The 12,880-nt window shown below is 44.9% G+C and overlaps 2 protein-coding genes and 1 pseudogene across 5 annotated transcripts in view; 2 read left to right on the top strand and 1 right to left on the bottom strand.

Moving 5' to 3' along the window:
* STXBP6 (syntaxin binding protein 6) overlaps positions 1 to 2,171 on the bottom strand; it is a 247,041-nt gene extending 244,870 nt beyond the window's left edge. For 2 of the 3 annotated variants that reach the window (XM_078053516.1, XM_078053517.1), the window contains exons 1-2: positions 2,040 to 2,163; positions 1,502 to 1,661 (exon numbers count right to left, since the gene is read on the bottom strand). The gene's annotated coding sequence lies outside the window, so the exon portion shown is untranslated. Of the gene's footprint in view, positions 1 to 1,501; positions 1,662 to 2,039 lie in introns of all 3 variants that reach the window. The other variant, XM_078053515.1, reaches the window with a different exon arrangement.
* A 356-nt stretch (positions 2,172 to 2,527) lies between these two features.
* LOC118538567 (uncharacterized) lies at positions 2,528 to 10,878 on the top strand. 2 transcript variants are annotated; one of them, XM_078053520.1, is made up of 4 exons: positions 2,534 to 2,591; positions 4,326 to 4,397; positions 6,410 to 6,566; positions 8,479 to 10,878. In XM_078053520.1, the coding sequence occupies exons 1-4, from the start codon at positions 2,538 to 2,540 to the stop codon at positions 8,508 to 8,510; spliced, it is 315 nt and encodes a 104-aa protein (XP_077909646.1). In that variant the 5' UTR covers positions 2,534 to 2,537; the 3' UTR covers positions 8,511 to 10,878. The 2 variants fall into 2 exon arrangements, 1 of the variants encoding a protein (XP_077909646.1); XR_013440642.1 differs by having other exon boundaries at positions 2,528 to 2,591; positions 6,415 to 9,337.
* On the top strand, positions 6,590 to 9,337 carry LOC144382814 (histone deacetylase 8 pseudogene; annotated as a pseudogene).
* Positions 10,879 to 12,880: the final 2,002 nt, after the last annotated feature.

Raw genomic sequence — 12,880 nt, forward strand, 5'->3', positions numbered from 1 at the left:
TGACTCATCAGCCTTAGGTGTCTTCACAGGGGTCTAGCTGACATGCCAATTCTGGGGCCCAGAACTCTGAACATTGGTAAGGCAACCCTGGAGCTCTCCTAATCTACATCATGCTTCTTCCCTCAGATAAATATGAGAGCTCGAGCCTCAATCCTTAAAATCAAGAGAGGTGGATTTTAGGAAAAGAAAAAAAAAAAAAAGATACACAGCTATTTCCAAAGACCTGAGCAACTAAGCCTCTTGGTGAGGAGTGGGTAGAGAGGAGAAGAGTTAGGTGTCTTGGTATAATTAAAAGAATTCATTAATTCAGAAAAACTGAGTAAAGAGCACAGCCACAATAAGACCTGAACGGTGCTTTCAAGTTTTCTTAGAACCTTCATTTCTATTATCTCACCCAAGTCTCAAACAATCCTGCAATGAAAGGAGATAAGGCCCCTAGCGTCCCCATTTGATAGAAGAGGAAACTGAAGTTCAGAGTGGCTACTTGTCTATCAGCTATCAAGCTAAAACTTGACCTCAGGTCTGACTCTAGAACCTGTGTACCCACGCCATGTGATTTCCACAGCTGGAAATCTGCCCCAAAGCAGATTAACCCCAAGGAAAAAGCAAAAAGAAAAACATACAGCAGAAATGGTGAGCCCCTAAAGCATGGCACTGGAGCAGTGTGTAGGGGCCCCTTTAAGAACTTAACACACAAACCCAACAGCCAAGGTGTTCAGCCAAAAAAGAAAAAAAAGGGAGAGAAAGAGAGAGGCATATTTCTAGCCTGCATAATCATTTCTGGACCAATTCCCACTAGCAGCCTCTGAGGCGAACAGCGGCTCACCGCCTGGCTGAAGCTCCTCCACCACCACTAGCCGCCTCCCTCCCCCCCCCCCCCCCCCCCCCGGGTTATGACAGCGCAGCTCTGACTTGTGCGCAGGCAAAACCCCAAAACTCAAAACAAGAAGTGAAAAAAGTGGAGCTAGAAGAAACCAGCAGCATCCTCCACACCCTGGCAATCTGCACAATGCCAGTTCCAGGGTCCTGGGGTAGACTGCAATGCGATGTTAGGAGCCCGAGGGGTGAGGCGGACATTCTGGTGGACCCACTGGCCCTATTCTTTCCCACCGAGTGTCTGAGGAAGAATAATAAAAGAGAGGATTCGTTATGAAGTCCTGGGGCCATAGCCCAAGGTAGATACAATCCAGGCACCCTCTCCTAAGGAGCAGAATGTCAACTCAAACTCTCCACCTGGTCCTTCCCTTCAAGTCCTGTCCTCTGCGAAGACGAACAGGATGGGGTTGGCGGGGTGCTGTAAACCTGAGGAAAGGCTGGAGGAGAAACTGTACCATCCGCCTACCCCAGACATGTTGCCCCATGTGCGTGGGGCTCGATTCCGACCCGCGCTACCCGCGCTAACTCGGAACCCAGCGCCCTTGACCACGTCGGAGGTTGGGGAGGGGGCAGCGCCCAGTTACACGCCCTGGAGGTAGGGAGCCGTGCCGCCCGGACAGCCTACCTCAGTTTTGGCAGGAATGATTTTCCTAGAAGACGCCACGGAAGCGAAGATCTGGTGATTCGCGGATTTCAGCCAGGGGTGAGGAACTCAGCCCAGGGGGGCAGCGACCCACTCGGCTCCTCCACACTGGGACCTCGGGGCGGCACCCTCGGGATTCATCCTACCGCGGGGACAGTGCGGAAAGAAGGGCTCCATCCTCAACTTTCTCGGAGGAAACTGCTCCGCTCCGCGGCTTGCCCAACCCTTCCCGCACACCGGGTCCCAGGTCTGGGGAGAACCAGGGACCGAGTCCCTCACTGCGCGCACAAAGCAGCTGCGCCTGGGCGCGCAGCCCCCTCTCCCGCCGCCCGCCAACTTGAACGCGTATCTCTGGGCGCCTGCCTACTCCTCTGGCCCCGCAACGGGATCGCTGCCCCGGCCACCCGCATCGGACCGAGCGCGGGGCGCCCTGACCGCCGCGGCTGCTGCAGCCGCATCTCCCCCCACCCCCGGCCTGGCCTCTGCCTCGCCCGCCCGGGGCCCCACGCCCCGGCCCTACCGTGCAGCCCGGCTGGTGCCCGGGCAGTGCCAGTGCGCGGCACGCGTCCCAGCCGGCGAGGCTCCTCCCCGGGGGCTGTCCCGCGCGGGGCTCCGGGCTCCGGACAAGGCTCGGCCCGCCCGGGCGCTGGCTCGCCGCCGCTCGCGGCTCCCGCGCCGGCTCCCGCTGCCGCGCGCCCAGAGCGGGGGGGGGGGGGGGGGGGGGAACTCCCGGCAACTCCAACTCCGGGCGCTGGAGCTCCAGCTGCAGCCGCACGCCCGCCCGCCCGCCGCCGAGTGCGAGCGCCTGCGAAGCAAACCTGCCCCCGCGGCCGCCTCTGAGCATGCCCAGTGCTGCCGGGGGCGAGCCCGAGCGCCCTGGCCCGGGGCAGAGAGCTGCGGCTGGGGGCCGGGGACCCGCCCCGGGCTCCGGACCGCGGGACGTGGGGCGGGGGAGGGAGGGACGGGCCAGTGCCTGGGAGGGGGCCCTGGAGCCAAGCACCGTGGGGGGGGGAATCGTATGCGGAGGGCAATGCAAGTTTCACGGGTTGTGAGAAGTTTGTGGGCTGGAAAGGTAAGCTGCTTCTGTGAGTCTCTCTGCAAGACTGTTTGAAAGGACAAGGAAGTATTTATTCTAACAGTAGAGAACGAGTGGATCAAGCACATGGGTTTTATCCAGTGCACTCAAGCCTGGGGTTGCAAACCCAAAGCGCTAACGGGGCCTGGCAGGTAATGCAAGTAAGTGAGCCAGCTAGGACGCGGAGCGGTGGAGAGGGCTCTAAAGGCACACACTGTTTTAAACGCCCAGTGCTGTCATGGAAGAATTCAGGCCTACCTTTGCTAGATTTTCTGATTTTTCAAGGAATGACAGAAAGTTCGTTTTTTTTCTCATGGAAAACATCCTGATTTTTACATCTTGATAACAAGTACAGGTTTTTAACAACACTGGAGCAAACAAAATATACCTGGGTTCCTTCCCTGCTCGGCCCCACAGAGAGCTAATTTGAGGATTGTGATTTCTGCATTTTTTTTTAGCAAAGAGGTGCTGAGTGCCCACTGTGGTTTAGGAAGGCACTGGAAAGGATCCAAGATGATTCAGATGGCCATCAAAGTCCTACCAGTTACTAAGGGAAATGGGTTTTCCAGACAGAAGAGGGCTAGGGATAGGTGCTGGGGCATTCGAGAATAGAAGTTACTGGTGTGGAAAGGGGTAATGAGAACTAACTTTTGGGAAACATCATTAATAAAAGTATCCAAGGGGGAAGTCCCTGCAGGATCAGTTAACAGTGCCCTGCAGAGGCATTTTGGAGTCTGAAGAAAAAGGAAAAACCTACTGGACCCTGTCTTTATTTTAAATTTTGATATTTTTCATCATGCACTTTTTGCATTAATTTTTAAAATATTGCATCAAAATATTTATAATGGTTTCTGAGTTCCTTGACATCCCCTTAAGTTTTGTAGCACACCTCACCCTGGCCTGTGCCCTGCTGGGGTACTATGTGGTAGTACACCTGCTTAGAGTGTAAGGGGCAAGAAATAGCATACTGAAATGGGAAAGGGGGTTGGAGCAATGGATGGAGGCTGGGGCAGAGCACTTGACTGCCAATTTTTGGAGACTGAACTTCATTCAGTTGCTAGCAAAGATGCTGGGGGAAGAGAGTGACATAATCCGGACCCAGCTCTAGGAACATGGGCTGCTACAGACCCAAGAAGGTGGTTTGGAGGGGAAGAATGGGAGAAATGGGGGTACCTAGGGCACCTTCACCGTTGCGGTCTTATGAAAATCAGACGCATTTCCCTAACAAAGTCACATGTACTCTGCTTGTAATTGGAGAGGCGTGTGGTGGGGCTTTCTGAGTGCCTACAGGTGGGACTCCCAGGTCCTGGTCTAAACCTGGGTTTCCATGGGCAAGAGGCTCCACCTCGAAGCTGCCTTTTCCTCATGTATGAAATTGTCCGATGATTCTCATAGCGGTTTTGTGAGGATTCAGACAAATAAGGTCTGCCTAAGGGCTTTGAAAACTGAGAGTTTAAGCAAATACAAAGCATTATTCTTACCTACATATCTATATGAAATAGAATGTAAACAAAGAAGTTCTACGGCTTTACAAAAGTTGTCTTAAGCAGGAAGCTTCTTTGATTTAACAAGCCCTTTTACTGTGTGCGGGATTCTATCGACAAATCTTTGGAATCAGCTTTTGGGTAATTGGATAATTTTGTGAATTAAGATATCTCTGTACTTGTTCCTACTGCCAGTCACTCAAAATGACTCCCAGCCTCTGTACAGCTCCCTCTGTCTCACCTGCAGGTCATCAGTCCAGTCTTTGCCTCAGTGAGACACCTGGGACTTACCCCGTGCCCTGGATCACTGTCACAGCAGGTGAGTTCCTTGGTTGCTACATTCATGGAGAACAAACCACCACTTGTCTATGGGAAGCATTTTATGCATGCAGAACTCTCAAAGAAAAAAAAATGCTTGGGTGTTTACACAAGAAGCCTTCCAGAAGTTATGGAAAGGAGGAAGTACCTAGCCCTGGACCTATCACATAACAGGTAGTTACAAATATTTGCAGAATATATAGCAATTTATATCATCCAAATCTTCTGTTTACCTCCCACAGACCCTAAGAATTCTTTCTTTTTTTTTAAAGATTTTATTTATTTGAGAGAGAGAGAGAGAGAGAAGGAGAGACAGAGAGTACAAGCAGAGAGGAGAGGGAGAAGTAGGCTTCCCGCTGAGCAGGGAGCCCGATTCGGGGCTCAATCCCAGGGTCCTGGGATCATGACCTGAGCCAAAGGCAGACGCTTAACTGACTGAGCCACCCAGACACCCCTCTAAGAATTTTTTCTAAAAAATCACAATAATGAGGGCGCCTGGGTGGCTCAGTTGGTTAAGTGACTGCCTTCGGCTCAGGTCATGATCCTGGAGTCCCGGGATCGAGTCCCGCATCGGGCTCCCTGCTCAGCAGGGAGTCTGCTTCTCCCTCTCCCGCTCCCCCCTCTTGTGCTCTCTCTCTCTCTCACTCTCTCTCTCAAATAAATAAATAAAATCTTTAAAAAAAAAAAATCACAATAATGATAAAATTGTAAAGAATAAGAACAGGATATAAACGTTTCTAAAGGATATAAACAGGATATAAACATGTTCTTTTCCAAGTAAAATGCTTTGTCTACTTAAATTTTATTGTGTTTGTTTTTTAAATAATTTTTATTATTGGTAGTAAATAATACATATTAAAAAAAGCTCAGTCCAAAAGTCTCAGTAAAGAGAAAGTTTCCCTTTCCAAGAAGCATTGTTACCAGTTTTTTGCATCTGGTTACAGAAATATCCCACACACGAGAGCAAGAATAGTTAGGGTTTTTTTTTTCTCTTGATGTCTAATTGTGAAACCGTAAAACTGAAAAATGCCTTATAGGTCATCTAGATGCCAAATTACAGACTTTTAAATTACAATTATAGTCTGGAATAGAAAAGGGAATCATGAAAGCAGTTTTCTCTTGTGGCACAAGTATACTCATGGTCATAAGGACACCAGATCACATGGCAAAACCTTGCTTCAAGAGAAAAAACTGCGTTCCCCTAGAGTTCTCCTGAAACCTATAATGCCTAGTGCCAACCTCAACCTAAAACACCCACAGATTTAGATGCCCTAGGTTGCCCGGGGCTGTAGAAGGAAGGGCTGTCTACATAACAAATGGAATGAACTGATATGGACAAAGACAGCTTGATCTAGGAAATTGTGCATTGTAACTATTTTTAACAGCCCATCACTTTTAGCATCATCAATCAATGTCTTCAAGACTAGTAAAGTCTGTATTTTTTTTTTTTAATTCTACACAATGTAGCTAACAGCTTTTCAGATTCTTTGTTCTGATGATGTGTTTTCAGGTAAGAAATTCAAGAAGTCTCAACTTTTAGGTTGATCCATGTGACACTGCCATTTTTCTTGGCCATAGTCCCTGGAATATTGGCAATATTATTTTGCTATTCCTAATGGTTACCCTGGCAATAACAGAATCACCCCCAGGCTAGGGCTATGTCTGTGGCTGTTGCATGTATGTATCAGTTGGGAGTGAAACCTGTCACTTCTAGTGACATGATATGGTGGGATCTGGGAGACCCACAGCATTGAAATGGGCTTTGGGTGCTTATGCTAGGGACCCTATTCTGTTATGCACACAATTAGTATTGGTGTATGGTTTTACTCATTCAGGATTCTAGCTGGTTTATAATTGAAGTCCTCCTTTTTTGACTGAGTTGCCATGGTACACATTCTGTCCCTAATTTACTAATCAATATATATTAGCCATGTGTTTCCAATCAGATTGTTAGTTCCTTGAGTGCAGGGAATGAGTCTTAAAAATCTTCAATTTCCCTCATCTAATGCCTAGCTCAGAAGCCCATCAACAAACAGTTACCAGCTGTCTCCATTCAGGTGCATCATCAGGGACAGGAGACAAATAGCTGACCTCCAGAAAGAAGGAATCTGCTATTCTGAACACCTGCATAAGGATAAAATTGCATCTGTGATAATTTTCACAATCAAAGGTATGGGCTATTAAAAGTATATAATGGAAATAGTGAGGAGAGGAACAGGAACCAGAGCCGGGGTTGAGTCTGAAAAAAGCTGGATCCAGACCATGGCTCCAGAACAGATGGAATTGGAAAACGGAGGACCCAGTGGACAGCGGGCAGTCGCTGCCCCGTTGACATCTACAGTCCCAAGTATGCCAGCATGTCCCTGGCCCGAGGGTACATTCTTTGATTGATGCATATGCACTGCATAAGCAAATGAGACTACATAAGCCCAAAGTAGCCTCCGTGGAGGAGATGACCACCTTCCACGCTGATGCCTATCTGCAGCATCTCCAGAAGCTCAGCCAGGAAGGAGATGACGATCATCCAGACTCTGTAGAATATGGGCTATGACTGCCCAGCCACGGAAGGGACATTTGACTGCGCAGCAGCTGTAGGAGGGGCTACAATGACAGCTGCCCAATGCCTGATTGATGAAATGTGCAAAGTAGCAATTAATTGATCCAGAGGGTGGCATCATGCAAGGAACATCTTCACCAGGAGTAGATTCCAGCTCAAGAAACCACTTTCTTTGCTCATCCAGAGGAAGCAACTCCTCGTCCATTAAAGTTTGATAATGAGATTGTAGCAATTCAGTCACATCTTCAGGCTCCACTTCTAATTCTAGTTCTCTTGCTATTTCCCCAAACCTTCAGTTTGTAAGAAAACACATTACTTGTGCAGCACAGTAAAGTAAAGCACAATAAAAAAGAAAAAGAAATAGTGGACAAAGGAAAGGAAGACTTTCTTGAAGAAATAATGCGCAAACTGAGGTCTGCAGGAGAAATATGAAGTAATTAGTAAGGAAAAAAAAAGCAAAGAGAATTTCAAGCAGAATTTAAAAACAGCATGTGCAAAGGCACGGCAGTGGGAGGGAATGTGAACGTTTGGGAGGGATCTTAGAGGTCTTTAAGTTTAACCAGTCACTAACCCCATGGACTTTAGATGTAACTTAACATCTAATAAGAATATCTGCCATGAGGAAGCAAACTGTCCTCAGCGAGAAACATAAAACAATCTGATGTTCAGCAGCACGCCATGGTAGAAAGGGCAAGGGATTGGTTTTAGACAGATTTGGGTTTGAACCTCTGTTTCATTTCCTTCTTGCTATATAACCTTGGGCAAAGTCTACAACTTCTCTAGATACCAGATTTCTTGTCTCATATTACCATCTACGTATGGTATTCATTGGAGGATTAAAAGGGCACACATGTGTAATGTACATAGCACAGTACCTGACCCACAGCAAGTGCTGAATAAATAGTGCTTTCATCTCCTGACCACGCATCTTGGTAACTGCAAGAAAAATGGGTGGGGGAAACCCAGAATGTGTTTTGAGTTTCCAGTCTGAGCTGTTTCTTAGAAGCATGGCCTCTGCTACAAGCAATCATATTTTATCTCCCCAGATGCAGTATAGCATTCCTGTTTTCACAAAAAACAATTTAACATACATAGAAAATGCTTTAAAATTGGTTTACCTTCTCCTGTCCAGATATCCTAGTGTGTTTTCACCTATTACTATATTTCCAAAGAAAAGGCAGGGGGGAGGGGATAGATTAACACTTTAAAGATTTCAGCATTTGTATTTATGAACTTAGGACTCGATTTAGTAAGACATTATACAGATAAATCTAAACAGTGACTAGTTCTGAATTTCTATCACAAATAGCCAAGTATGACTCTTCTTCTCTTTTCTCTTGACTTGCACGAATTAAAAGTCTTGAAGAGTAGTCTTCAGCAGAAAAAAATATATATATACACTAAGATTGTTTTGATCACACTCCGCTGCAGCAGGAACTCCCCCTTAACTCAAACTTGGGTTTGTTGTATTAAGTTCGGAGTCTGTTAGACTGAACCATCCTAATGACTCCTTCCTTTATTTCAGCAATGTTTTCGAAAGACCTGTTTTTGGTTTAAAGTGACTGTCTCCACCAAGATCCAGCAAAGCGGCTAGGCTTTGAGCTAACAGAGAGTCCTTTATTCTGCCAGAACACAAGCAAGTCAGTGACCACATGGAGCTGCTCTCTCTCCCCCAGCTTCTGTGCTGCTAGTTTAGAGGAGAGAATGATGCAATCCATTCATATCTGAGATGGAGGGGGCTCCTCTGTGACACACAGCAGCTCCTTCTCTTCTGTATGTTCTGGTCCCATCGCCCTCCCAAGACAGCCACAGGGAAAGAAGCTCCTGCTACTCTGTCCCCAGAAGCTCTTTAGGCCCAAAGGACCTGCTCAGCCCCAGGCGGCCCTATGACGTCTGTTGCTGCTGCCTCATTGTAGGAATGTGGGCCCAGAACTTTAGCTGCATTTCCCAGGGCGCTTGCGTGGCGCAGTCCGTTGGGCGTCAGACTCTTGGTTTCTGCGCAGGCCCTGATCTCAGGGTCATGAGATTGAGCCCCACGTGGGCTCTGCACTCAGTGTGGGGTCTGCTTGAGATTCTCTCTCCCTCTCCCTCTGCCCCTCCTGCTCTCGCTCGCTCTCTATCTAAAATAAATAAATAAATCTTAAACAAACAAACAAGCATGACTGCCCTTCTCAGACCAGCAGCTTCAGCATTACTTGGGAGCTTACAAGAAATGCAGATTCCTGCTCACCCCAGACCTGGCGAATCAGAATCTGCCTTTTAACAAGACTGCCAGGTAATTCGTTTGTACATTAAAGTTTCAGAAGCACCGTCCGGGGCCACCCAGCCAAGAAAGACAGGGAAAAAACAAAAAGCACTTTAAATAAAGGTGAAATTTCCTTTGGCCCAGATGCCCTTTCTTCCTCCAATCGCCAGGCCTCATCTCTGTGTACCTAAATCCTACCCTGTCTTTCTTTGTTGAGCTGTCTGCAATGCCTCCTCTGGAAATCTTCATCAACTGCCAGAGGCGTCTTTGAACTCGCTAACCTGTGTCTTACTGCAGTCTGTTTACACCATGCAAGTATCTTCGCACGGGTCTAATCCATCCTGTTCGAGGCTTGAGACTTGCCCGAATCTTCTTTCTATCCTCTAGAGTGTCTAGCATGGTGGGCCCTGGGGGGAAATGCCTATTTATTTATTGAAACAAGGGAAGGGAGAGAAGAAAGAAACAGCTACATTCATGAAGTAATTGTCTCTGAAAAATTGAGTGCAGCCCCAGGGATGGGCTTGAGCCTGTTTGAAACAGGAACCCGGGAACCATGTTACGTGCATCTTTAAAGAGCCCCAATACACTGGACACGGAAATGTCCCAGTTGTCCAGAAGCTAACTGGACCAGATCAGATTCAGACCCACCCCATCACAGCACTCCTCATTTAGACCTGGTCCAAAACAGACCTCTTTCTAGAATAAAATCACAATTCTGTTTGCTAGAGCCTTGATCCCTGGCTTTAAGGATGCTGTGGGCTCTGAACGGACTACCTCTTTGCCCACTTTCTGTCCTATGTCTATTCCCACTTGATAATATATTCATTTTTTTCTAAAGAAAAAAGGTATTTTTGAAAATCCTTTTTCAGATTCATTTTTTTTTTAGAAATCTTACTGAAAAATATTTCATGTTTCTAATTCAAGTTTTCATAATTTATCCTTGAATAAAGGCAATGAGTTTCTAGTTGCAAGTTACAAGTTCAAAGAACAAGTCATTTTATTACTTAATTGATAGCTGAGTCAATTAAAAGCCTTGACTCTAGATGAGATTTATGATGTCATATTCAGAATAAATATGTCTTCCTGAGAGACATCCTGGTGTCATTATAATTTTACCACACATAAAATATAATGGGAAATGTTCCTAGGACTTATAAGAAATTAGACTTTACTAGTGTCAATACTGTTGTGACTCATAAAATGAGTATATGATCCGCAAGGGGAGACTTTGTTGTAGGACTGGAGTTCACATAGAGTAGGTATGTTTTCTTTGATAAGCATTAAAAAGTATGACTGCATTATTCAAGATCAGTCATTTTGGGGGTACTGTCATGTGTTATAATGTTTTCCAAGAAAAATTGATGATCCTGTGGGGGGGAATATTCAGAAACTATAGCCCTATGGTTTCCACCTCTGTGAATTTCTTTTAAGGAAACAGCTCTATCATAGCAGCATTAATTGTAATAGCAAAAATGGGTAATATTTCTCAGGAAACAGGAAATGGTTTGGTCATATTTATTAATATGGTCATATTTAATAATCTGGTCATAATTTAATAATTTATTTGGTCCTATTTAATTAATTAATCACATTAATCTGGTCATGCTTAATAATAATTTAGTCATATTTGATGAAATATTGTGTACCTTTTATAAACAATAAATGGGATAACTACCTGGAGACTGTTTATGAAACCAGCTTAATTTTTAAAAAATTTAATCCATGAAATTGTATAAATTTTATTGAAACTAATCATATGCCCAGCACTATTCTAGACACTGGGGATGCAGAAGTTTGAAAATGACAAATATGATTCCTGACCTAGTGACCTCAGAGTCTGATGCAGGAAAAAGATATTAAACAAATTTATATATAGTTAGAAACTGTGATTCATACCATGAAGTAAGAGGTTAGTATATAATAAGGGAACCTAAGCTGGTTTGGGGAAAAGGATATTTGTCAAGGAAACTCTGGGGAAGTAAAGGACGAACCAGAGTTAGTGAGGGAAGACTGGGGGAGAGTGTTCTAGGTGGAAACAGCAGGAACAGAGGAGGAGAAACCCAGATGTGGGGAGAGGGTTTGATGCCATCACCGAAGTGGATGAAGGACCAGAGTGATTGGAGCATAATTTGTGAGAGGCGAATGGTGTGCCCTGAGGAATAGGTTCATGCGATGCCTTCAGGATTTATTTTATTAATCCCATTGTAGTTCCTCAAGTGGAGGGGTGTCAGGGACGTGCTTATATTTTAAGATCACTTTGCACTATGTGGGGAATGGGTGGAAATAAATCAAGAGTAGAGGAAAGGAAAACACTTTGGAGACTATTGTAGCAGTCTGGGTGAGAGAGATGAAAGTGGCTTAGATAAGATTTACAACTGGGAAGATGAGGAAAAGGTGACAGATTAAACTATGTGCTGGAGGTGAGAAAAATGAAGTTTACTAACAGATTGGGAGTAAGGATGGAAACTAACTACAGTCCTTATTTGCTTCCTTAAACTGCTGGGTAAATGGCGATGTCACTCGCATATTTCATATAGTTGAAAATTTAGGAAAGAAAACTAACAAATCCATTTTGGACATGAGATTGAGATCTTGTCAGAGAACCAAGTGGAATAGTCAAATAGATAGTGTACAGGTTTGGAAAAATAGATCAGAAAATAGATCTGGTTGGAAATTAGATATTTGGGAGCCCTTGGTGTTCAGATGATATTTGATGCTGGTGTATAGAAGGAGCGTAGAATGTCAAGGGGGGAAAAGCCCATTTTCACTCCCAAGGAGCTACAGCATTAAGAGATCTTGAGGAGGAAGAGCTATCACAGGTGACTTCCAGGCTGGAGATTTGTTGGGTAATTCTGGAACAAAGAAAATAGTATTTTAAGAAGGAAGGTGTGATCAACTGTGTTGAATACTGCTGGGAGGTCAGGCAAGATGGTGTGCTCCAATGGATAAGAAATAGTTGTCTTATTCAGGTGGCAGTTTTAGAAGTATATCACTTTTGATGGACTCTGAAAAACAAACTGAGGGTTCTAGAGGGGAGGGGGGTGGGAGGATGGGTTAGCCTGGTGATGGGTGTTGAAGAGGACACATTCTGCATGGAGCACTGGGTGTTGTGCACAAACAATGAATCATGGAACACTACATCAAAAACTAATGATGTAATGTATGGTGATTAACATAACAATAAAAAATTAAAAAAAAAGAAGTATATCACTTTTTATAATGGTTAAGCTTTATTTAATAATGAAAACCTAGTTAACATCGGATTATTTTTGTTGACTTAATTACAGCGGGATAGTACATATGATGTATTTACCCCATTTTGATCCCCAAACTCTTTGTTAATCATTTTTTTTTTTTGCATCTCTCTATTTATTGTCAACTTAAATATTAACCAGATAACTCTCTTATCTCCAGGCTAGGATTAAACCTTCAAGAGTTTTAAAACCTGGCTAGCCCTCCCCACTAACAGCACAGCTGCTAAATGCACAAAGTCCCTGCCTTATAAACACCACATTGAATGTATGGTTTGCTTCATATGAGTTTTTGCATGACCTATATAACAAATTATCTATTTCTTCCCTTAAGTTTATTTATAGAATTTGCCCACAGTGTCCCTTTCCTAAAAACTTAAACAAAAAAAACCCCAAACTACCTTACTCAGGTAAATGCTGGTCTTAATTTG

Source organism: Halichoerus grypus, chromosome 8 (assembly GCF_964656455.1).
Source record: "Halichoerus grypus chromosome 8, mHalGry1.hap1.1, whole genome shotgun sequence".
NCBI lineage: Eukaryota > Metazoa > Chordata > Mammalia > Carnivora > Phocidae > Halichoerus > Halichoerus grypus.

What these genes read in the sequence shown, in the direction of transcription:
- LOC118538567 (XM_078053520.1), top strand. Translation starts at nt 2,538, where the DNA reads ATGCGGAGGGCAATGCAAGTTTCACGGGTTGTGAGAAGTTTGTGGGCT. An exon ending in GAAGTTTGTGGGCTGGAAAG is followed by an intron (nt 2,592 to 4,325) that starts GTAAGCTGCTTC and finishes TCTCACCTGCAG; the next exon opens with GTCATCAGTCCAGTCTTTGC. An exon ending in CTGGATCACTGTCACAGCAG is followed by an intron (nt 4,398 to 6,409) that starts GTGAGTTCCTTG and finishes TCTAATGCCTAG; the next exon opens with CTCAGAAGCCCATCAACAAA.